Source organism: Notothenia rossii, assembly GCF_949606895.1.
Source record: "Notothenia rossii genome assembly, chromosome: 5".
Taxonomy (NCBI): Eukaryota; Metazoa; Chordata; class Actinopteri; order Perciformes; family Nototheniidae; genus Notothenia; species Notothenia rossii.
In genome coordinates, this window is record NC_136903.1 from 49,672,852 (window position 1) to 49,696,545 (window position 23,694).

Here is a 23,694-nt window from a genome sequence, read left to right on the forward strand (position 1 = left end):
CCCCCACTCAAAATACCTTCCCGCGCCTCTGGTTCTATACCTATACAATTTTTATAAATACTCTGAACTTTGCTATACATATTTCACATTGCCACCCATAGCTTCTTTGTTGTAAATCAGTCATTCATTCTCAGGTTTCCAGTGAGTCCACATGGTTGAAATAAGACTTATACAGAAATGTTCTTTCTGCACACAATTACGCACACAACATAACCTTTTTTGTGCTTGCTAATTGGAGCGTTGTTTGTTGTTATTCCAGTTATATTTTATAATGATTAAGATATTTATGTTATGACTATGCTGTGATTTGGTGCTGTATAAATGACATTGAAACAAATATGGTGATTGGCTGGAAACAATGTTAATTTCAAAATGCTGTTTTTATTTAAAAATGTATGGGAATATCTTTCTTCTAAATAGGACCAGTCTTCAGATGAACAGGTACCATAATAATTTGATTACATCACAGGGGAAAGAGTAAATGCAGTCTGACAAACCATGAAACCAAGCATTGTTGAGCCCTGAAATCTGATTTGGAGTGGTGAAACAGTGCTACTGTACTTCTGAATACCTTTTCGATTACTTTATAACTGAGCATATTCTTTCAGCTTCATGTACAGTTCTGATGCAGTCTCCCAGTTCTCTGGCTGCTGTAGAGGTCATTGCGCTCCATAGCAAAGTCCAAGTACTCCTGCATGTTTTGGTCCCCACATGGAGCTATTGACAGGCTTGTCTCAGGAACAGCATCCAATTCTGCCTGTTCAATCTCAAATCCACAGTCCCTGGAGCCAAATCTATGTTAAATAGAAGACATAGTATTTATTTACATTTAAGATAAAAATACGAAGAAGTATCAATCCATCACCAATGTATTACCTGTGTGGCAAGTAGTACAGTTCATTGGGCACTCCTCCTGGACATGATGCTGTTCTGGAAGGGCGAATCCTGTGAATGTTCCACAGTCTCACACACTCATCCAAGTCCTTCTGAATAACATCAACGAAGCAGAATCTCAGAAGGCACTGATGCTCGTGACTCCCGTTGAAGTATCCAGCATCTCGGAGGTCTGCAAATAGCTCCATCCAGAACTGAGACCTATAGAAATTGATATATTTTCAAGTGAATTATTAAGCAATATACAACAATTCTACAAATTACATTAAAAGGTTACCAGTAAAATCAACAACAAATCATTGAGTGTCTATTTCATAATTTATTTGCTTCACAACCTATAGGGCCTAGGTCCCTCAGGGGCCGCTGTTCAATCCAAAACCCACGCTTAGATGTTCACAGTTTCTAGCTTTATTTCTGCCAAAAAGAAGTTCTAAAGAAAGGCCTTGTATAGTCTGGGTCATAGACTACAGACTATATATTATATCTATTATAATAAAAACTGATACACTTCAGCTAATCAAATGTTGTTTGTCTGACAGGGTTGGCAAGTAATAGAAAATAATGATAAACACTTACCTTCCCTTTCTTAATATGGACCACCAGGACTCAATGTGCTGATTAGTCATGGATGTGCCATACATGTGGCTGGACGCTCCAGAGTAGTAGTCATGGTGATGGTGACGTAGGGTACACTGAATTGCAGCCATAATTCCGTTCTCCGTGCCACAATCAGTCCGCAGCCTCATAGGGATGACACCGAGGTTTCGCACACATTTGAGGAAATATTGAGCGATAACTCTTGGGTTATTGTTTGTTGGACCACATTCAAGCCATACTACTTTACGTGAAAATCCATCAATGCATCCTGAAAGGGCCACACCGAATGGCTTAAGTTTGTCATAACCGTCAGCATGCCACATATAGTTTGGTCCCATTGAGTGGTAGGTTCTCCTTATAAACCTTCTGCGAGATCTCCTCTCGCAGCCTCGAGGGTTAAGCTCCCGGAGCAAATTCATAACATCATCTCTCTTCACTCGAAGACTGTACTCTTGTTTTAGTACCTGCCACATTGTTCGGTATCCAAACAATTGTCCAGGTCCACGAAGTTCCAACCTGATGGCGTTAATTACAGCGATTTGAGAGGAATAACCCTTTCTGCGGTAAAACCCGGCTTGATTCAGTTTGCTTTTAAGAGTCCGCAAACTGATTTTTACACCGTGAAAGGTAGAAAAAATGTCCACGATTACAGCATACGAGTGACCTTCATTAAAATATTGCACGCAATGATGCAAGATATCTGGTCCTTCTGTCTGGTCCGTGTCCTTTAAACACTCCAGAGATCCTCCACACGAAAGGCAAAACCGTGTCACTTGTCCCAGGTTGTTTCCACAAAACGGACAAAACATGTTTACCGAACGTAAACACACCATACACTGTATATGAAACACACTCGCACCTTCGGTCTTTCCGCCAAAACAAATTTAAATTTGAGCCAATCACGTCACGTCCTATGGTCACGTCACGTCACGTCACTTCCGGTTTGATTCTGGTTTGTAAATGTGTTTCGGGAAATGTTAATGTGTTTCGGGAAATGTTAAAGTGTTTCGGGAAATGTTAAAGTGTTTTGCATTTTGTTAATTTGTTTTTGTTAATGTTAAATTGTTTTATCCTTGGTAAAAGTGTTTTTGCTAATATAATTTTGTTTTATAAAATGTAAATTTGTCTCAAGCTTTGTTAATGTGTTTCACACTTTGTAATTGTCCATTGCACTTCCCAGCCACCGTACCATTGCCCTCGCCGCCGCTGCCCGTGAGGCGAAAGGGCTGCAAGGAAGCCTCCACACGCTGCGTTTCATTCCGGCTGTCATCATGAGGCATGTACACGCTCAGGGGATGAGTGGAGGTGTGTGCAGTGCTGTCCACATGAGGCGTATGACCATGAGGCGTATATCTCGGACGGAGGAATGCCGCGAGCTCTGCAGGTTATCAACAGATTAGTGGCAGCCGGCTTAATTACCTGCTCTGCTTCCTCGGAGGCTCTCGCAGAGCAGACCATGAGCGGGGAGCCTCACTCCCCTTTGACTCGCCGCCCGGAAACCCTGTCTCTGGGGTGGCGGTGGACGGAGCCCCTACAGCCGCCGAAGGGCGAGTCTGACGCCGAGGCGGTTGCTGTGGGCGTCTCTCCGCTTGCGGCCTCCTGTGGCCCGCGTGGACGCCGCGGCTGCAGCGGGCGTTGGTGCCTGTGGGCGCTCAGCAGGCTGGAGCTAGCTGACATGCTGGCGAATGCCGTCCGCCTGTTCCGCGGCCGTCTTCATGGACTCCACCATGGCGTGGAGCTGGGGTCCTAACAGCCCGTACGGGCTGATTGGAGCGTCCAGTAGCACTTTTCTGGCCGTCTCCGTAACAGACGCCTGCTGCAGGTGGCGCTGGATCTGTGTCACCCACTCGGAAATCCTCGCCTGGGAGACAGCGACGGACGCGCACAGAGTGAGCGCCGTGCCGTGCTGGCCGCCTTGCTGATTTCCTCTGCCTCGGTGGTGGACCGCTCTACCAGTGTCACCACCGAGTTGGAGAGCAGCGCGATGATATTCGCCGCCGCCAGAAAGGCACACTGGTGGACCCGGTCGGCCTGGCGGGCGACATACTCTCTGGGGGAGCATAACGTAGGGCGCCGTCCTGTGGCGACGGAGAAGGGGACCGCATGCTCGGCCGCCAAACCAGCCCCCTGCTCCGACTCTGTCTCCACCGTCCGGGGGAAAGGAGGGAGGGGAGAACCGCACAGTGAACCATGGAAGGAGACGGGGTAGGAGTCGTCCGACTCCTGCCCGGCACTCGGCTCCAGGGACATACTGCCGTCCACGTGCTGGACGGCCCATCGTCCTCGTCGGCCGCAGCAGCTAGAGCGTCCGCTCTTCGCTTCCTGTCGGCTGATGGGAGACGGGACAATGTGAGCAAGCGACCTGCTGGATGAGAGCCGCGTCCGCGTGCTCTGGCCCCAGGCAGGATTCGCACATTGTGTGCTGGTCATAGCTCATGATATATCCTGAGCCACATGAGGGACAATTTCGGACGCAGTTGTTGCTCATGATGTTTAATGGTTCTGTGCTTCAGTAACTGCCGAGGTTTGCTGAAGAAAAGAGGGAGCAGATTGCCGGGCCACCTTCCTATTTATACCGGAAGGAGGCCAGAGGGCGGGGCCCACCTTGCGGGTGGGCGTGGACTACAAGTTTTTCAGTGCTGCGCGGGTGCGCAGGGGGATTACCCAATAGCGATAGCCTTAGAGGGCGAAGCCATATACGAAATAGAACAAAAAATGAGGGAGCTTAAACGAGAAGAGCTGCAGCGAGAGAAAAAGTCTGATCATTGAGAAACAAGAAACAAGAACTGCAAACAAAAACCTATGTTAAAACAAATAAAAAAGACTTATAGTTTACATGATTACACAAATGATTTGTTTGCAACTTATAGTTTTATTTTTGAAATGTATTTTATTTTGCTTGACTCAGTTTTTTTTTTTTTAAACTCATGGTTTTGCTTTATTCTGAGAAAGCGTTGCTTTATCTTTATAATATAAAACTAATCCCATATCCCTCCCCCTGGTGCCAGGACCAACAGATCCATCTTTAGGCTCAGCAGCCCTGTCCCCCCATAAGGCTTTGCAGTCTTGCCATGCTGTCCATTGAAAGCCAGTTGGCTAGAAAGCTGGACTTCAAGGACTTGATCAGTGACTTTGCCTGTAAGAAGGCTTTTCATGGGGCCCAAAATCCCTGGCGGCGCCCCTGGTGATATTTATACTGGTGTGTGTGTGTGTGTGTGTGTGTGTGTGTGTGTGTGTGTGTGTGTGTGTGTGTGTGTGTGTGTGTGTGTGTGTGTGTGTGTGTGTGTGTGTGTGTGTGTGTGTGTGTGTGTGTGTGTGTGTGTGTGTGTGTGTGTGTGTGTGTGTGTGTGTGACATGAAATATTACTCACATTCCCAAAGGCCAGCAAGACTGAGTCAAAATAGAGCAGCACACCAAAAAGCAGGAAGAATAAACCGAACCCCATCACACCAATGCCAATCTCTGGAAGACACACACACAGGGATGAAAACAGAACACAAACATAATCAAATTAAACAAAATCTTGAGATGCAAAGACATCCAAAATAACCCTCAAATATGTTCTGTAATGATTATTATACTGCGCTCTAGGACGTGATGCGTTGCACGTAAAACGTTATGATTACAAACATTACATTTTTTGGAGAAATATGGAGCTAGTGTGCACACACAGCTGATTGAAAGCTGGAACCCCCAGCACAAAATAAGTTGAAATATGTTGTAGTGAAAAGTGCGAACCTATTGTTTAGTACAGCAATGCGTAAATACAAATTAAAAGCATTTTGTTACTTTTATTTCTAAAACAGTGATCCCTTTTCGTATTTAGCTTTTCTTTAGCCTTTAGTACTTTTAAGCAATCCAAATGTAAGCAATTGAGAAAATATTGAGATCTCATCATGCATTACATCACACAGTTGTGTTATGGCAGAGGGTCATCAGCATGAATGGTCACATTCATCATGAATGAATACATGGTAGGAGGTCTGTCATTAGCTGATTCAGCGTTTTAGGGGGGGTGTAGGTATAAACATGTTTGTTGTCCTTACTTTACAACCCAACGGTTACACACTGAACAGCAGCTTGAGTCAGGTTTATCCTCTTTAAACAATGCTCCTCGCTCACTGTTTAAACCATTTGTTCAACATATTGGGCCAAAGATTAGGACCGATCTTAGATCACTTCTGAATAGTTTTAAACATACCAGCACTGCTTCTTCATTTAACACACTTCTGAGTGATTATGTGACACTCATAGATAAGGGGAACTGATCAAACTGAACATTTTCACAACGCTTTAAAAAGCCCATTTTTGTATTCTGAAATAAGACCACTTCTCTGCGCCATGACTCACGGGATCACAGCTCCACCCTAACACTTTACAAGAAATGGAAACACTTACTCTGTAACTCTGTGATGGCCAACATGGTTAACACGTATGTCCCCCGTCCTTGTGTAACCAGCTTAGTTTCTCTGTGCCTTTCAGAAACAAATGAATCCCTTCCTTTGCTCAGAAGTGACCTTTGTGCACTGATGTGTAAGTTGAACATTAACCATAGCAGGCACACGTCATGATCCTGGAGATTCTCAGGTGAAGGGTCAATTTCTTGAGCGATATCATGACCTATTTTGGACCTTTAATGGATTAATGCTTTATTTTGAGTTTTGAAAACCTCAGACTGTTTTAGAAAGTTCAACTGCAAGGTTTACATATTTTAGTTAATCATTCTCCATACCATTTACCATCCATTCATCCAGGTCCGGATCCCGAGTGAAGAGAAAGATAACATGTATTAGTTCCTAAAAAAAAAGAAAATAAGCTTATTATCTTCTTCATTTTTTTCATTTCAGTTGTGGTGTTTTCACACGAAGGCCAAAGGAAGCCAGGAAGCCCTGTGTTTTTAGGCCTTAGTTGTAATTTTAATAAAAAGCACTTTGTCTAGTTTTAGTAGTTCTTCTGTGCTGTCTGATGCTGCCGTGTGTCCCTTATTTTCATTGAGTATTTTATTCAGAGTGAGACAGCGCCGCTCTAAATGTCACTATATGTTCCTCACTCCAGACTGATGTCAGGTAGATCCATTTTTTTATCTTAAAAAAAGTCTCAAGTCCTCATTTCTTTCTTTTTTTCCATCTTTCTTTCTTTCGTGGGTTAAAACCAAACATAATTGAGAACCTTCATAATGCCACAACCATACAGCCTTGCAATAGTACAAAAAACCTGTCCCATCCCCATAAATAAATAGGCTGAGATGATGCAGAATATTTCAAGGGTCGTGGTCGAGGTCGTGCTCCCACCAAACATTGCACCTGTAGAAAATGCTTGTTTCACTTTCTGTATGGTATTAAAAATGATTAGACAAGCTCCTAAACAACTGAAACATTTCATTTTCGTAGTAATTTGTTTGGTCCGCGCTATATTTGAAATGAATGGTAGCACTTGGAGTTCAAATGGAACTGTGGTCGGATAGTTCCTGTGTCACAACTTATTTGTATTGTACGGTATATGGTGTAAACCTTTGCCAGCATTTTAACGTAAAATATTAACTTAAGTATTCATGACAGATGTTTATACATTTTTTAATTAATTAATTATGTATTACAATGTGTACATTATGGCGATATGTGCTGTCTTCAATAAATAACTGACTGTTGATTTGTTCCTCTTACGGCCCCTACACACGGCGGCGTGCGCTGCCGCTTCAAAGCTTCTGCCCATTCACTTTGAATGGGGTGACGTCACGATTCGCCGAACTGCATTGTGGGAGCAAAACGTAGCTTCTCTCGCGGTGCTCGCTGCAAAAGTAGAGCAATGTTCTACTTTTGAAACCTCAACGGAGGCGTCAGCAAATCGAATCATATGCAAGTACAAGCTCTAGCCAATCAAACCGCGTGCTTGTGTGTCTGGGGCGGGAGATTCATGTGATTGGTTGTTGGTCGAGTTTCAGCCCCCCCCCCTGCCGGCAAGCGACAACGCACGCCACCGTGTGTAGGGGCCATAAGTCAGGGGCCGTAAGTCAGGGGTTTTCAAAGTGTGGGAAGGTGAGCCTCCCCTCAGAGAACATAAGAACAGCCGCGCCCCCCCTCCCAATTATTATTGCTATTATTATTATTATTGTTGTTGTTGCTATTTGGGGTATTATTATCCAGTGGAATGCCTTTACCTACTGGCCTAGTTAAATCAAAGTGCTTACTTTGTTTTGGCTGGGCAGTGTAGTTTTACACACCAATTTGACTTTCTCAGGACTTAAAACGTTTTTTGGGGGCAGACCGACACAAAGAAAAAAATATATTTATACACGTAAGGTCATCATCTTAACAGTTCTTTATGCTCATCGAGTCATCCGTGAGCAGAGCATCAAGTTGGCATGCCTATTACAGCTGAATGTGGCGATTACCATCTTGTTCAGCAAAACGCCTCACAAACTGATTAAGATCAACAGCTTTAGTGCGTTTTGATTCAATGCTGAGTACAGCCACACTTGACAGTCTCTTCTCTGTCATTGTAGACCGCAAATACCTCATTCCTTCAGTACTTGGGTCCGAATGCTTCTCGTTTTGCGCCGTCCCGTTCAAATGAAATCGCCGCCAATCACATTTCCACGCTTGCACCAGGGCCGGGGGAGGGGTTACAAGGCTCGCGTCTTGTGCTGCATTCACTTGCACTCGGACATCGAGACTTTCTCTCATAAATGTCCGATGAGCCACAACGTTTATTTAAAAACAAAGCTGCCAACTGGTGTGGCAATGCTATTTTTAGGGTTGCCACCCCATGCCACCCCAGTAGATCCGCCCATGCTTGAACGGTACTTGCTTTTGATCAAAGTCAATGCGGAAAACCCGCACTCACACAGGTAGGCGGAGGTGAAGGGAATGAGCACTTTTAGAGACTTTTTAGCGAGGTGGGGGAACTCGGTCTCCACAGACAGCCAAAAGTGTGCAAGTGACGTTTTCTGTAAGACGCTGTCTCCTCTCTCACTTTAGGTAACTTCACTAACAATCGATCCATGTTGCCGCTCGCATAACAGGCGGAGCTTCCTACAGGCAATATAGGCGGTTGCCTAGAGCGCCACCTAGAGGGGGGCGCCAAAAATTGCAACAAAAAAAAAAAAATTCTAACATAAGGGAAAATGAGCCAAAAATCTAAAATGGTCGGTCGGTCTAAGAGCCTCGGCTTTAGGTGTTCACAGTCAGAACATGCTAGAGCGCTGTGCATTGATGGGTATCGGTCAAGTGTTTATAAAATTGAGCGTTGAGGAACGAAAGACTAACGTTAGAGAACTATGAAGAGGCAAAAGCCATCTGGGGCGCAGTATAAAAACAGAAGAAAAGAAGAAGAAGAGAAACGTGCCAAGGTGAAAGGTATGCAATTTTGATTTTATTGTCAACATTAGCGAATGGATCATGTAATCTTGCTAGTTAGCCAAGCCAACGTTAGCTAGCCAGCGTTTGTTATTGCCATTCAGTCGAAACTGTCATAAGGCTATTTTCTTTGTGTCATGAAATAGAAATATTAGTAATAATAACAATGTTAGTTTTGGTGTAGCGAGCTAGCCAGTGTGGTGGAATGTTAGTTAGTTGGTAACGTTAGCTAACGTTAAGTTTACCTCAGAAAGCACATTGACTATCCGAGTCAAACATTTGCCAAATTCAACCCTGTCATAATGTGCGCTAACGTTAGCTAACTAGCTCAGTGGTTCTCAACTCCAGTCCTGTTGAATGTTTTCGTTCCAACCCAGAACTAACACACCTGATTCAACTGTTCTAATAAGATAGGCATAGCTCTTGATTAGTTGAATCAGACCTGTCAGGCTGTCCTAATGCTTACTAACTAAATAATAGCTACATTTAACAAATGGAAATTATTCAATGTTGATAATACACATTTTGTTATATCATTTTAGATTCACTTTTAAAATATCTGGGACCATCTGCTGCATCAGTTGACAAGGAACAGCCATGCACCTCAGCTGTGCCGGCTTCCTCAGGTGAGTGCAATGTGTCAATAGATGTTCCTGATGATAAATAATTGAATGTGAAATCCAGTCAATATATTTGCTCTTGTGTGTTCTTTCTATATTTATAGACCTAGAACCACATGAAGGAACGTCAGAACAGCAAGCTGCTCATCCTGATGAGATGACCACTGATTCCACCCTGCCACTGACCACTGTGTCTGTTTGTTCTGGTGAGTACAATATGTCAATAGATGTTCCTGATGTGATGATAAATAATTGAATGTAAAAATGACTGTCGTGCCATTTCTAATCCAGCCAATATATTTGCTCTTGTGTGTTCTCTATATATGTATAGGCCCAGAACCACTGCAAGGAACGTCAGAACAGCCTGCTGCATCTCATCCTGATTGCACCACAGATTCCACCCATACACTCTTCTCAGGTGTGTGCCTGATGAATGTAAAGATGTTTAGCTATAAACCTAATTGTCCTCATGCTTTCAAATAATTGCTTTCTGTTTTTATTTACATTTTACACACTGTCCCAACCTTTTTGGAATTGGGGTTGTGTGTGTGTGTGTGTGTGTGTGTGTGTGTGTGTGTGTGTGTGTGTGTGTGTGTGTGTGTGTGTGTGTGTGTGTGTGTGTGTGTGTGTGTGTGTGTGTGTGTGTGTGTGTGTGTGTGTGTGTGTGTGTGTGTGTGTGTGTGTGTGTGTGTGTGTGTGTGTGTGTGTGTGTGTGTGTGTGTGTGTGTGTGAAGATATTGTGAATATGAGGTGAGAAAATGTGCTTCACATGCCCTCCAGATGCAGCAAAGACAGACGATCCACTACCAACCGATCCTGCTGACTGCCCTTCACATCTCACAGACACAATGAGGACAGAGTTTGTTCGGAGAGGACCATATCAGATAACACCTGATTTCATTTTCCCAAGGAGAGATGATGGGAGAAGTTGCCACCACCAGTACTTCAGCAGGATCTTAGTAAATGGAGAAAGGATCAAAAGAAGTTGGGTGACATATTCAAAAAAGAAGAACAGTCTTTTTTGTTTTTGTTGTCAACTTTTATCTCCAAAACAAATTCATTTAACAAATGCAGGACTGTCCGATTGGAAAAATGCAAGTGCTGCTTTGACCAGCCATGAAAATAGTCCGGAACACCTGAACAATTTGGCGTCATGGAAAGAATTGGCAGTTCGATTAAAACAAGGTACAACAATAGACAAACAAGAGCAGGCCCTCCTTGAGGCAGAGAAGAGTCGGTGGAGAGCAGTGCTGACACGACTGGTTGCTATTGTACAGTCTCTGGCAGGGCGAAATATGGCATTGAGAGGAAAGACAGAAATACTCCACTCTCCTTCAAATGGAAACTTTTTGAAAGAGGTTGAGCTTTTGGCGCAGTTTGACCCAGTGATGAAAGACCACATCCACAAGATTAAAAGTCAAACATCCCACCACAGCTACTTGGGCAAAACCATTCAGAATGAGTTGATTGAATGCATCAGTGGAAAGATTCTATCAACAATAGTGCAAGAAATAAAGAAATGCAAGTACTTTTCCCTCATTTTAGATTGCACCCCGGATGTTAGCCACACTGAACAGCTGTCAGTAGTCATCAGAATTGTGACACTGGAAAAAGACCCCCAGATTAAAGAGCACTTCATGGGATTCCTAGTAGCAGAGGAGTCCACTGGTGAAAGTTTGTCCGCCCTGATTTTGAAGAGGCTGGAGGAGTTGCAGATTGCCTTTGATGACTGCAGAGGACAGTCATATGACAACGGCGCAAATATGAGAGGGAAGAACAAGGGAGTACAGGCCAGGCTACTGCAGTTGAACCCAAGAGCTTTGTTTGTGCCTTGTGGGGCACATACACTCAATTTGGTCATTGCTGATGCTGCCAAAAGCTCCAAAGATGCCATATCATTTTTTGGCATTGTGCAGAAGCTATACTGCCTGTTTTCTGCCTCTACACAGAGATGGGCCATCCTCAAGAAACACGTCAACCTTTCACTCAAAATGTGGTCAGAAACCAGATGGGAGAGCAGAGTGAAAGCTGTGGAGCCTCTGCGATATGAAGCCGCAGCTGTGAGAGAGGCACTGCTTGAGGTGAGAAACCAGGCCAAAGACCCAATCATCAGGATTGAAGCCCAGTCTCTGGCAGAAGAAGTGGGGTCATTCTGCTTTTCACTGTGCACAGTGGTCTGGTATGACATGTTAATCCAAATTCAGCAGGTGAGCAAAGTCCTGCAGTCCCAAACAATGCAAGTGGATGTAGCAGTAAGTCTACTGAAAGAGACTGAAAAAGCTCTCAAATCCTACAGAGCCACAGGCTTTGTGGCTGCACAAACATCAGCCAAGGACATGTGTGAAGACATGAATGTGGATGCAGTCCTTGTGCAAAAGCGGCTGAAGTCAACAAAGAGGCACTTCTCATATGAGTCTCCTGATGAGCCATTGAGGAATGCCTTGCAAAATCTGGAGGTAACGTTCTTTAACGTGGTGGTAGAGGCTGCAGTGTCAGCACAAAAGGAGAGGTTTACCACTCTTGAACATGTGCAAGACAAGTTTGGCATTCTGTACAACTTCCCAGACCTGCCACACCAAGAGCTGATGAAGCAAGCAGAGGCACTTGCACACACCTTAAGCCATGGAGGGCAATCTGATTTGGATGGGAAGGAGCTGGCTCAGGAGTTGGAAAATGTACCTGACTTGCCATCAAAGAGCATGACAACTCTTGAGTTGTTGAAATTCATACACACAAAGCAGCTCACCGAAATATATCCCAACTTGTGTATTGCTCTGCGGATCAGTGCAACGCTACCAGTAACAGTAGCTTCAGCCGAGAGGAGTTTTTCCAAATTAAAACTCTTGAAAACATACCTGAGGTCCACCATGGCTCAAGAACGCCTCAGTGGTCTGGCTGTAATCAGTATTAACCATGAGGTTGGTGGTCAGATTTCATATGATGATGTGATTGATGACTTTGCAGCGAGGAAGGCCAGAAGGATTGCACTGTAAATGGAAACCAGTAGGAGCTAATATGTAGGCCAACCTTGTGTGATGATAGGGAGTGGAATGTAAATAGTTCTTGAGACAAAGTGAATTTGTAATTTTTATGTATTTGTTTGTTTATTTAGCATATTATATTTTGATTATTTGACATGTGTAACATATTTTACAATACATAATTTTCTATTAAAGCAAATGTGCACGTTATTTTATTGTTTGTTATTGTTATTATTATTATTGTTTGTTAGCTAAGTTGTTTGTTTTAATTCTTTAGTGTGCACTTTACATTTCTTCTTAATTTTCTTTGAAAGCAAATTTGCACATTCTTTTATTGTTTGTTATTGATATTATTATTGTTTGTTAGCTAAGTTGTTTATTTGTTTTAATTCTTTAGTGTGCACTTTACATTTATTCTTAGCTCTTGTTCTTGCTTGTAATAAATAAAGCTGCAGTACTTTACTGTATAACTGTTAAGATGTTTTGATTTTTTTTGGGGGGGGGGCGCAGTGGTGAAGCTCGCCTAGGGCACCAAATGTGCTAGGTCCGCCCCTGTTCTCGTAATGTTTTTCTCACGTTGCGCCTCCCCTGAAGCTCTCTGGCGCACCTCACACTTTGAAAACCGCTGCTCTAAGTGTATGTGAAAAATAATCAGTCGGTCTTTAGTTTGCACTTTATTCATTCAGAAATACAGTTTGATCAAACACAGACTGTAGATATCATCAGGGAGCCTCCTTACAACCAGCGGCTGGACCTCAGGAGTCTTTGTGGCAGTGAACGTCAGCAGGTGGGTTAAACTCAGAGCAGTAAATATATCATCATTCCAGGCAACCATGTATTATTCTCCAAAATACTTTGATAAATCCAGAAGCATGTAGAGAAACACATTATTTGTATACATTCACTTTATTGCATTTTTTTTCTGAAGCAAGCAGATTATGTGTCTATACATTTTAAAGAATTTGCATAGTTCAAGCAGTCTATTTTCCAGCAAAATAGCAATGGTTATATGTCATAGTAGGATATGTTTAACTGAAATAAAAAATAGTACATTAAAGTAATGTAGGTGTTTATATTATTTTTCTTTTCAATTCACAAATGCTACATCTTGTATCAAATATTGGTCACCACCTGTCATTTAACACATCAGATTCAAATTTATCAAAAAATATCTATGTTCTGCTCCTGAAAACATTCCTGCAGAGCACTAAAATAAAGTATTTTTTGTGAAAAATGTAAAACGTAATTAAGTGTAAAAATGTTACCTGTCAACTTGTCATTGAATATCCATGCATCTAAAAAAATATGATCTGCCTCTTTTGAATGCATTCCCTTTCTAAAAAAAACTTAACAAGAAAAAATAGAAGTGGTCTCTTAAATCCGTGTTTCATTATTTGCGTAGTGCTTTTAATGGTTTCAGCGTAAAAGTATTTTTAAAATGTCTATGCCATATTGTCTCAATAAGAACAGCTTTATACAAAGGCAGGTTACTTGAACCTTGAAGTGTGTGAGGGCAAACATAGCATCAATAACATACACATCTAAAAGAGAGGTGTGTGTGTGTGTGTGTGTGATTGTTTCTGTGATCAAAGTCTTCCAATCTGGAGGAAGTTTAATGTCGAGGCATGGCCCAAACATAAGAGTTGTAACATTTGAATAAAGACGTTTAGAAAATGTTTGGGCATTTCTGTGCGACACACTGAAAAGTAATACAAATAAATTACCAGCACATGTAGTGTAGTCACCAGTACCACGCTGTCGCGTCATTAATCTGTTGTATCACTGGTTTAAAATATACAAAAGGAAATGGCATTAAAATATGATTGGCGAATGGAATTGTTGAATTTGTAAAAAAGTGTTTTAACATTAAATGTGTCATAATTAAAATAGAATGAACTCCAATAACTACTTGAATAGTTAAGAAAAACAAATGAAACGAGTGATTTCCTTATTAATTATTGGGGTTCCACTTAAAGCCACTGCATGTCCATAACATGTCCATTCATCATGTTCAGATTTATGGCACTGCATGACTGGATAACATGTTGTTGGGATATGTTACATGACATTGTTTTCCAGCATATCATTCCTCTCACTGCATCATCAGCTAACTCCTCTCAACACAGAGAAGTGCTTTCTAGCAGAGTTATTCTTCTAAGGTCACTTCTAGTTTTACTGTCCACATTCACGGTACAATTTATAAGCAACATACTTTACCTATACATCTGCAGACAAGCGTTTGGGAATTTCTTGAGCACTAAGTGAAGGCCTACTGAATTTGATCACAAAAGTTATCCCAATATTTCGTTCCAACACAGGTCAGAACTACCATGTTCATGTCGAGCAGGTCACAGAGTAGAGGTCCGTGTGGAGCACCGCTGTGTCAGTGTTCAAGAGTCCAGGATCTCATCACATTTCCTGCTGGAATCTGTGCACATGTTTCCTTGTGTAACCAGATGACCACCATCTGTGTGTGTAGATGAGAGGTTGGATCATATCTGTCAAAACTAAAGTTATAAACCAAAGTGCCATGGTTGAAGGTATCCTGAAATGTTATATGAGGAAAAAGCTTCTGGACTCAGATGAAGCCTTGTCTTAGAGCAAGTCCTGTCTCTCCTTTGAGGGTCAGATGTTGCCTACATCCAGGGGAGAAGATTGTGTCGGTTTAATGTTTTGAAAAAACTATTGTAAAAGTGAATATAGTATACCTAAGAATGTAATCCACCTGGTGGTAGGCTCTTTATCAGAATGTGTGACCCACAACATTGGGGAAAACACACAACAGTAGATGTGTAAACTCCTCCATGCACAGAAGACAAATCAACCAAAGGTAAGGATTTCATCTTTACAATATGACTGGCTTCCACGCTAAAGAGCAGATAAATAGGGCAAGGAACAAGGTGATTGTTTCCCAGCCTTGCTGTGCACACTACTTTGATGTTCCTCCTTGGCAAAAGTACAACTAAATGTAATGTGACCTACAAACAGCCTACCTGAATCAATGGCACTGCACCGATGGCAGTGAGCAGAGTGGACTCTTTCATTGAAGAAAAGGGTTCAGCCTACATCATGCTTTCTGTGTGACAAACATTTTATCAATCGCATGTCTCCGGCCTGATCTGAACAGAATGCAAGCGTGCCGACTACACCACATCTGCTTCACCTGATGCCTTACAGAACTATTAATCTTGGAATATATCAGGGACCTAACACTTCTACCAGTACATGAGTAAAGGGCTTCCATAATGTTTGTTTAATTTAATGCTAATGTTTGCACATAAGTTTATATAACAGCAGAGAAGGTTTATAGATGTGTGTGTGTGTTGGGGGGGCCGGTGGAGGTCTAGGTAAACAGGCATCGCAGTGAGTTTTCAGCTTCTTACAAGAGAAGGGAGGATTCACTCTTATTTTGCTCAGTTCTCAAAATGTCAGTATATTGTGTGTAGGGGAATGCCCTCAGTATGTCGCTAGTACCACTCCTCACTGCGCCTCCAGACCTGATGTGTTTCTCCCAGGTTGATATGGAGATTAGAAGATAATGAGCATTGTCCAGAAGCAGGTTCAAAGCCTCTACTACTGGTCCACCTCAGTCCCGGTCGCTGGCCTTTACCTGGACTTGGTTATTTCTGCAGGCCTTTCCTTGTCCCTCCTCATTGGGCCCCTCATGTGCAGTTCCCCTTGTAAAATGATCAACACTGAACAGTAGTACTGACATGTTGTCCTTATGAGTGTAAAATATATATTTACCAACATGGTCATCCTTAATATCTACTTTGTAAAATATGTCCTGAGCACAATTATTTTTGCAATATTTTACACCTCAAGGCTCGCGGGAGATCTGGAGCCTTCCACAGTTCTACAAAGCTTCCTCTCAGCTTTGCATTAGCTCTCTTTCCTCCTTAGACAGTGTTCCCTGCTTTTGTGGTAGCTCAGTTTAGGTGACAGAAAAAAGTCATTTGTCCGGGGGCCATCTTCATTGTTGTGTTTGTGCAGTCCTCAGAAAGATGCTTCATCAAACTTGACAGCCACCAGGGCTTGAGCTACAGACAGCAGGAAAGCAGAGCAAAGTTAGAGAAATACAGATCTCATTTGTGTTGATTCAAATTAACTGGCTCTTGTCACATTTCATGGTAATAGGATTTGTGAGCCATTTTAAGAATCACAAGCAAACAAAGGACAGCTTTTTTTTCCTCAAATATCTATGTGATTAAAAAACATTTTGTCGATGTTATTTATATCTGGAACTCACCCCCCAACCCATCCATGACTGCACCAACTTCGCCATGTTCAAATTACAAATCAAAACTCACCTTTTCAGAACTTTTCATCTGTAATTAATGTTGTGTTTTATATAATTTGTTGTTTTAATTATGTTTTTATACATTTTGACTCAGTTTCTTGAAAAGCACTCTATAAATAAAATGTCTTATTATTATTATATCCAATTAATGTTACAAAGTTTTGCTGAAATGGAGCAATTGTACACCAACTGGGTCATCGGCATCTTTGTGTAATCAGGTCCAATATTAGTTAAACACCATGTGGTATCATAAACTCCAGTAGATGACATGAGGAGAAACATGCAAAAGAAGTCTCCGAGAGGGAAGCAGGCACAGGGAGGCGGGGCTGTCGGATCAGAGACTCACCTTTTACTACTCACGCCTTCATGGTGTGGGTGGAGTTAGGGAAGTCAGCAGAGGAAGGGGGGTGGGCCAGGCTGGTCGGGGAGGTGAGGGGACTGGGGGCGCACTGTGCTGCAATGAGATGGGGGGGGGGGAGTGAGAGGAGTGAACAGAAGGCAAAAGTGGAAAGAAATAAAGGAGTGAACCAATCAAAGGGAGAGTACAGTGAGGAAGAGAGGAAGGGAACCTGAGACTTGTCATCGATGCCTGGCTCAGACTGTGAGCCTCTCTGTCTTTTAATAAATGCATCTACCGCTTATCCGGGGTCTTGTCGCAGAGGAAGCATTTCCAGCAGAGGGCTCACAACTTCCCTTTCCCTGACCACATAAACCAGCTCTGACTATTTTCACAAATCAATTTGAATCTAAATTACACAGTAATACAGTTCCTAAAAACAAAAAACAAATGCTTCTTTGAATACAAATCCAGTTGTTTAGCAGGATATAAGCCAATGCATTGACATGTGATGCACGATGAAGTGGAATACTGAGCATCTGTTACTTCTAAAGATGAGCATTAGTTTTCAGATGTGAGTAGGGTTAGTAAAGCCCACACTGTCCCGAAATTGACAGCCGATGGACACACGATAAAGGAAATGTTCAAATTCGGCTTTGATCGTAACAGCATCGGGCCATTCGTGAGGGCATCTTAAGCCATCGTATGACCGCCGGTGGAGTTTCTCAGGCTCCGGCAGCAACTTCGTGAGCGGCAACTTCGTAAGGCACTCGTGAGGGCATTTTGTCATCTTCGTGTTATCATCGGTGCCATCGGGCATTCGCCCTCATTCTGATCGGGGCGAATGCCCGATGGCACCGATGATAACAAGATGCTCTCACGATGGCCTTACGAGGGGCAAAATTGACACACAAATTCAACACGAAAATAAACCTTCGCAAGGTCCTTCGGCAATTTTTTGGCATGCCAAAGATTTTGCCACCGCTGACGAAGAGTCCATTGGGTTGTTTTATTGCACAACAAAATCATGTAAACATATTATGTAAATAACCCAATTTGTGTTCTGTGAAACTGAAAAGGATATAATATATTATTTTGAAGACGAGTGGACAGGAAGTTGTTGTTGCTATGGAAATAACATTACGGAGAAAACTTAATATCTTCTACATATAAAGACGGATAAAGTAAAGAACAGTATCAGTACAGTATCATAGTACTTTAACATAATCGTTTTTGTTACTTTCGTTGCAGTTGTATGTCTTAAATGTAATGTAAATGTTGCCTTTGTGTGGTTCAGGGCCATCGTGCGAAATTCACAATTCCATATTCGTGTGTCCATCGGGTGTCAATTTCGGGACAGTGTGACGCAGGCTTTATGGAGGTATATGTGCACGAGGCAGTGTGAGGGGTGAGTGCAGTGTGACTTCTGAGCAGTTACTCTGTTTGCAGCTCAATGAGTTTTATTTTAGAAATGTATAGTACGGGTGCCCAAGAACTGCCAGATTCTAACTTGCAAGTGTGGGTAATTTGCACAATTAGCATTAAAGCTCACCTATTATCAGGGCTGCACATAACTGGTGCGCAGGTACGCATGCGCACCCCCTGCCAAAAAAAGAGCACCGGATCATTTGAAAAAAGGCGCATTTGCGAGAGAGAGAGAGAAAAGAGAGATGAGAGAGAGAGAGAGAAAAGAGAGAAGAGAGAGAAAAGAGAGATAAGATAGAAGAGAGAGAAAAGAGAGATGAGAGAGAGAGAGAGAAAAGAGAGAAGAGAGAGAAAAGAGAAAGAGAAAAGAGAGAAGAGGGAGAGAGAAAAGAGAGAAGAGAGAGAGAGAGAGATACAGTATTTGCGAGTTGCATAAGAACTGGTAAGATAGCAGGGCTTCCACATAGACTTTACTTGGACGGGCCGCCCAGGTATATTAACATCCGCCAAAGTATAATTCGCGATCCTATTAGGTTTAATTGTTTTAATCCGTCATCTGTGATCCATCGCTCTACCCCCGCACAGTAACCCTGCTGCGAGGCACACAGTGAACAGCGAACAGTTCATGAGCGTGCCCCCCCCCCCCGTTCATAAAGTCAAGTACCCCTCAAAAGGTCCAGTTTATTTCATTTTAAGGATGCGCACCAAGCAACATCTCCAGGTGCTCCTTTGAGAACCAGGGCAAAAAAGTTATGTGCACCCCTGCCTACTGTGCAAAATTCACTTTTTTATGTATTTTATACATAACTATGTTTCCCCGGTGTGTAAGGAGACTCACAAAGTGTCAGAAAAATAAAACCCTTCTTTCCTTTCCTCCTTACCCACATCTCTAAAAACGGGTGTACAACGGAGCGGATCCAGATTTGCTGTGTCATGACGACATTACTAAAATGCGGCGGCCTTTATGTCCAGGGCCCTATCAGAAACATCGCTATAAGAAACAATGCACGACGTGTTTTGGAAGTAAGGGTCTGTGTTTACATTAGCAGGCATCGCTAACACTCAGGGCTAACGCTGTACTGGAGAGAATATGTGTAAAAAAAAAAATCAGGATAAAGGTTTTCACCTTGTAGTAAACCCGCGAGAGAAAAAGCGTTTGAGCTCCATACTGTTTCAGAAATAATGCTTGATGTGGTTTGGAACATAATACGGCGTTTAATCACGGCAGCGTTTAGCTGAGTTTCTGCTGGTAGACAGCCTTCTCTTCACAGAGCTCACTGCTTGCATGTGGACTCTCCAAAGGGCCGTGGCCAGCAGCAGCTCCAAAGGGGGCGTGGCCAGCAGCAGCTCCAAAGGGGGCGTGGCCAGCAGCAGCTCGGTTACATTTAAAGGGCCAGACCCAGAATCAGCACTTTAGTGACAGGGCTGAAATAGAGGGGTATGAGGCATGCTACAATGGGTGATCTGTTTTTGAGCAAAACACTTCAGAGACATGTTTTGTATAGCTATGGCCCTATAATATATTGTTCAAATATAGCATGATAAGTGACCTTTAAATTGCATTATAACCCATGCAGAAAATAGGTAACAAAATAGCTTAGCCCATTTGGACGATTTTGGAGTGGTTTGGGGGTGTTTGAGGATGTTGAATCAGTTTCTGACATCACAGTATCCAAAATGGCAGATGTAACCTGAAAGGGGCCTTGTTTGTACTCCCTGTGGGCTGCTTTTGAAAACATTGTTGGTCGATTTTGAAGTTTTAGGGGACGGAGTTATATATAGGCTTACTTATTTGAAAATAAATGGTTCACATTAGCGATAATCATTTTCATGTTGTGCTCTCTATATCCAAGTGTTGCAAGTGTACAATAACCCCCAAAAGCACTCCAGAGAATTTAACTATTGCCTGCATAGGTTATCATAATTATAATTAACACAACTTATGCTAATTGTGAAAGTTGCCCAACATATGCAAGTTAGTTCAACAATTCAGGGTTCACAGTTCTGGCCACTAGAGGGATGCGGAGGTTGAGCGGTCCTCACCGGAGAGGAGGCGGCTGCGGCGCGACGCCTCGGCAGCCAGGGCGCAGGAGATCTCGATGCGCTTCTCCTGCTCCTGCAGCTGCTGCTGGGAGCTCCTCGCCCCCCCCTCCACCGGCCCGTCCAGCAGGGGCACCATGTTCTGCAGACTGCACGGGGTGAACGAAAAGAGACACGGAAGAAAAAGGTAAATAATGGAGTATTTGTTTGTCATAGATCGTGATACATCTGGCTTTTTTAATACACCATCATCTGCATACTGTATTAGGAACTTGTGTATTCTTTGTTATTGACATTTATACCTTCAGTTCTATCTGATCTTTTCTGTAAGCAAGCTAAAATGAGCCGTAATGAAGACAGGGGAAACACTTCTTAGTTCCTCGGCAGTTAAACATAATGTGAGCTCTGAGAGATGGAGGCTGCGTGTGAACCCAGAATACAGATCCTGCTGAGTGAGCACTTTGTGAGGGTTCATTTAATGCTGGCGAATGCTATCTTGGTAACTCACGCATAAGGGTCTGCTGAATGATTAAGCAGCATTGATGAATAAACTGCATTTATTAGATCATGTTTAGAGAAAAAATAATTATATTAAATAATTTACCTTCACTTTGATATTACATTTTAGCTGTTGCTTTTCATTTCAATTAAAACATTCATCTCATTATTTTTACAAAAACTTTATTTCTATGGTTATATTCTTTTATAATTCTTCTCAATCTAATTCAATGTAATGTACAACATAAAACACGTTAAGGAGCAACACCGTTGCCATAAGTGACATTCTTTTATCACTGTTTACGCACAAGGTACACTTTACAGAGATATGAAGACGGAGGAGCATGCTTTATTTGAGCTGAGGGTTTACAATGTTTAGAAACAGGCCAGAAGCACAGCGACAATGACTGATGTATGAGTGAAACCCACTTGGATTTAGCGATGAGGGTCTTGATCCGCTCAAGTTTCTTCTGCTTCTCCCTCTGCTCCTCGGGGCTCAGCGGGGGGCTGTCCTCCACATCCAGGTAGCGCTCCGGGATCAGAACCTTGTCAGGAGTCAGAAGCTAAAAAAGGTAATCTAATTAAATATAGATCCACACACATATAGCCTACATGCACATATAAACACAAAATATTACATCTAATTATATTTTATCAAAAAATTAGAAAAATAAGATTGTTTTGGAATTAAGGAATGATGTATCAACACATCTCTTGAGCTACGACCCAATGTTCAGCTAGAATAGGCCGACACAAGAACAACAACAGCTGAAATCATTCCTATATACAGCTCTGGAAAACTTAAGAGACACCACTGCAAAATGATCAGTTTCTCTGGTTTTACTAATTATAAGTATGTGTTTGAGTAAAATAAATATATTTGTATTTTATTCTCTAAACTACTGACAACATTTATTTTTGTTGGAATTCAACAGACACTGGAATGGAACGGCTGCCATCCATGTAGAGATTGAGATTTAACAAAATGTGGAGAAAAATCGTCAAGTATTGTGTTGTAAAATACTTTTGCCAACACCTTTGATCATCTGTGTTTTTGTATGCTCAAACACCCCGTGGTCTGTGCCATTATCATAGAATGGAAAGCAGGCAACTAGGACAACTTTCAGGATCAGCAACATTTCTAGTATGAGCAATGTGTCTTTTATTGAACAACTAGATACTTTTTTAAAGGATAGTTTTTGTGATTTGTTTCTTAATTGTTGTTTTTCCTAATCCTCAGCAGGGGTCTCATGATGCATGCAGTATATTCAGGTTTACGAAAAAGTGCCTTAGTCTGTGGGGACTAGGTCTTGGAAATGAAGGATCGCCTGTTCACATCACTGGAGACGTGCCCTTGAAGAAGGCACCGAACCCCCAGCTGCGCCCTGGAGTCGGACCGACTGGCTGCCTCCCGCTCTGGACCTCCCCAAAATGCACTTGCACGTGTGCACCTGTGTGTGTTTGTACCTTGTATCTGTATAACAAAAAAGTGTGTGTGTGTGTGTGTGTGTGTGTTTCTTCTTATCTATATTCCCATCTCTGGGCTCTACCTAAAACTAGCCACAATGCATTGGCACTCGTGTAGCAGAGTAAGGCGGCAGCCATTTATATCTCAGTCTTTCATGTAGTCTATGATGTTTACTGAGAGCATATATTTGTTTTCCCTGACAGGCAACATACAGTAAGTACCCAAATAAAACAGCATTAATCATGGAAAGTGCTGACAGTGCAGCGTATTTTAACAGCTATTATTTATTTTTGTTTGTAAAACCTTCTAAATAAATAATAAGTTGTTGACTGTACATTTTTAAATGTTGCTGAAGCAGAAGTATGAGTCTGGCCCAGTTAAATACACTGACTACATGCACCTAGTTACATTCCACATTACATCACATCAGAGTAAACACAATGTTCATTTGGCAAAGGGTAGCTGGTGGGGGCCCCTCACCTCCCTGCTGATGTCCAGGTGGTACGGCTGCCTCAGGCGAGCGATTTCCTCCCGAGGAGACTCCAGACCCTGACCTCGCACTGCCAACTCCAGGTCATTAATGTCAATCTCATGAGCTGTCAGCCGCCTTCGAATCTGACACACACACACACACACACACACACACACACACACACACACACACACACACACACACACACACACACACACACACACACACACACACACACACACACACACACACACACACACACACACACACACACACACACACACACACACACACACACACACACACACACACACACACACACACACACACACACACACACACACACACACACACACACACACACACACACACACACACACACACACACACACACACACACACACACACACACACACACACACACACACACACACACACACACACGGCTCAGGAGGTAGATGGTCAACCGCAAGCCGGAAGCCTGTGGTTCGATCCTGAACCCTGCTGTCAACATGTCGATGAATGGCAGCCTCTTTCTCTTTGAATGTGTGAATACTGATTTGTAAATTGTAAAGACTGGAAAAGTGCTATATTAATGCAGTCAATACACCATAAATGATTAATGCTGCTACCTCTGAAACGCAGGGTGTCAGCAGGGTGTAACACATGACGCAATTAATATTTGTATCTGTTCATTTCATATGCAA

The 23,694-nt window shown here is 42.6% G+C and overlaps 3 protein-coding genes and 2 long non-coding RNA genes across 5 annotated transcripts in view; 2 read left to right on the forward strand and 3 right to left on the reverse strand.

Annotated features, from left to right (window-relative positions):
* golt1a (golgi transport 1A) overlaps nt 1-6,017 on the reverse strand; it is a 45,227-nt gene extending 39,210 nt beyond the window's left edge. The window contains exons 1-2 of the mRNA XM_079681844.1: nt 5,890-6,017; nt 4,862-4,953 (exon numbers count right to left, since the gene is read on the reverse strand). Coding sequence (XP_079537970.1) covers nt 4,862-4,953; nt 5,890-5,914 — 117 coding nt within the window. The 5' untranslated portion in view covers nt 5,915-6,017. The remainder of the gene's footprint in view (nt 1-4,861; nt 4,954-5,889) is intronic.
* LOC307039605 (uncharacterized protein) lies at nt 362-2,950 on the reverse strand. Its single transcript, XM_079681842.1, has 3 exons — nt 1,471-2,950; nt 877-1,095; nt 362-794 (listed from the first exon to the last, which is right to left on the reverse strand). The coding sequence occupies exons 1-3, from the start codon at nt 2,322-2,324 to the stop codon at nt 611-613; spliced, it is 1,257 nt and encodes a 418-aa protein (XP_079537968.1). The 5' UTR covers nt 2,325-2,950; the 3' UTR covers nt 362-610.
* Nucleotides 6,018-8,836: 2,819 nt separating the features above from the next.
* On the forward strand, nt 8,837-10,179 carry LOC307040092. Its single transcript, XR_013808413.1, has 3 exons — nt 8,837-9,472; nt 9,571-9,672; nt 9,798-10,179. It is a non-coding gene; the product is annotated as an uncharacterized lncRNA (long non-coding RNA).
* Nucleotides 10,180-13,108: 2,929 nt separating this feature from the next.
* The window catches only part of plekha6 (pleckstrin homology domain containing, family A member 6), an 87,102-nt gene continuing 76,516 nt past the window's right edge, over nt 13,109-23,694 (reverse strand). Inside the window, exons 22-26 of the mRNA XM_079680506.1 lie at nt 22,996-23,130; nt 21,477-21,610; nt 20,553-20,698; nt 17,094-17,201; nt 13,109-16,487 (exon numbers count right to left, since the gene is read on the reverse strand). Of these exons, the coding sequence (XP_079536632.1) occupies nt 17,104-17,201; nt 20,553-20,698; nt 21,477-21,610; nt 22,996-23,130 (513 nt within the window). The 3' untranslated portion in view covers nt 13,109-16,487; nt 17,094-17,103. The remainder of the gene's footprint in view (nt 16,488-17,093; nt 17,202-20,552; nt 20,699-21,476; nt 21,611-22,995; nt 23,131-23,694) is intronic.
* LOC307039095 lies at nt 17,208-18,678 on the forward strand. Its single transcript, XR_013808134.1, has 2 exons — nt 17,208-17,890; nt 17,956-18,678. It is a non-coding gene; the product is annotated as an uncharacterized lncRNA (long non-coding RNA).

What these genes read in the sequence shown, in the direction of transcription:
- LOC307039605 (XM_079681842.1), bottom strand. Translation starts at nt 2,324, where the DNA reads ATGGTGTGTTTACGTTCGGTAAACATGTTTTGTCCGTTTTGTGGAAAC. An exon ending in TCCATATTAAGAAAGGGAAG is followed by an intron (nt 1,096 to 1,470) that starts GTAAGTGTTTAT and finishes CAATTTCTATAG; the next exon opens with GTCTCAGTTCTGGATGGAGC. An exon ending in CTGTACTACTTGCCACACAG is followed by an intron (nt 795 to 876) that starts GTAATACATTGG and finishes TATTTAACATAG; the next exon opens with ATTTGGCTCCAGGGACTGTG.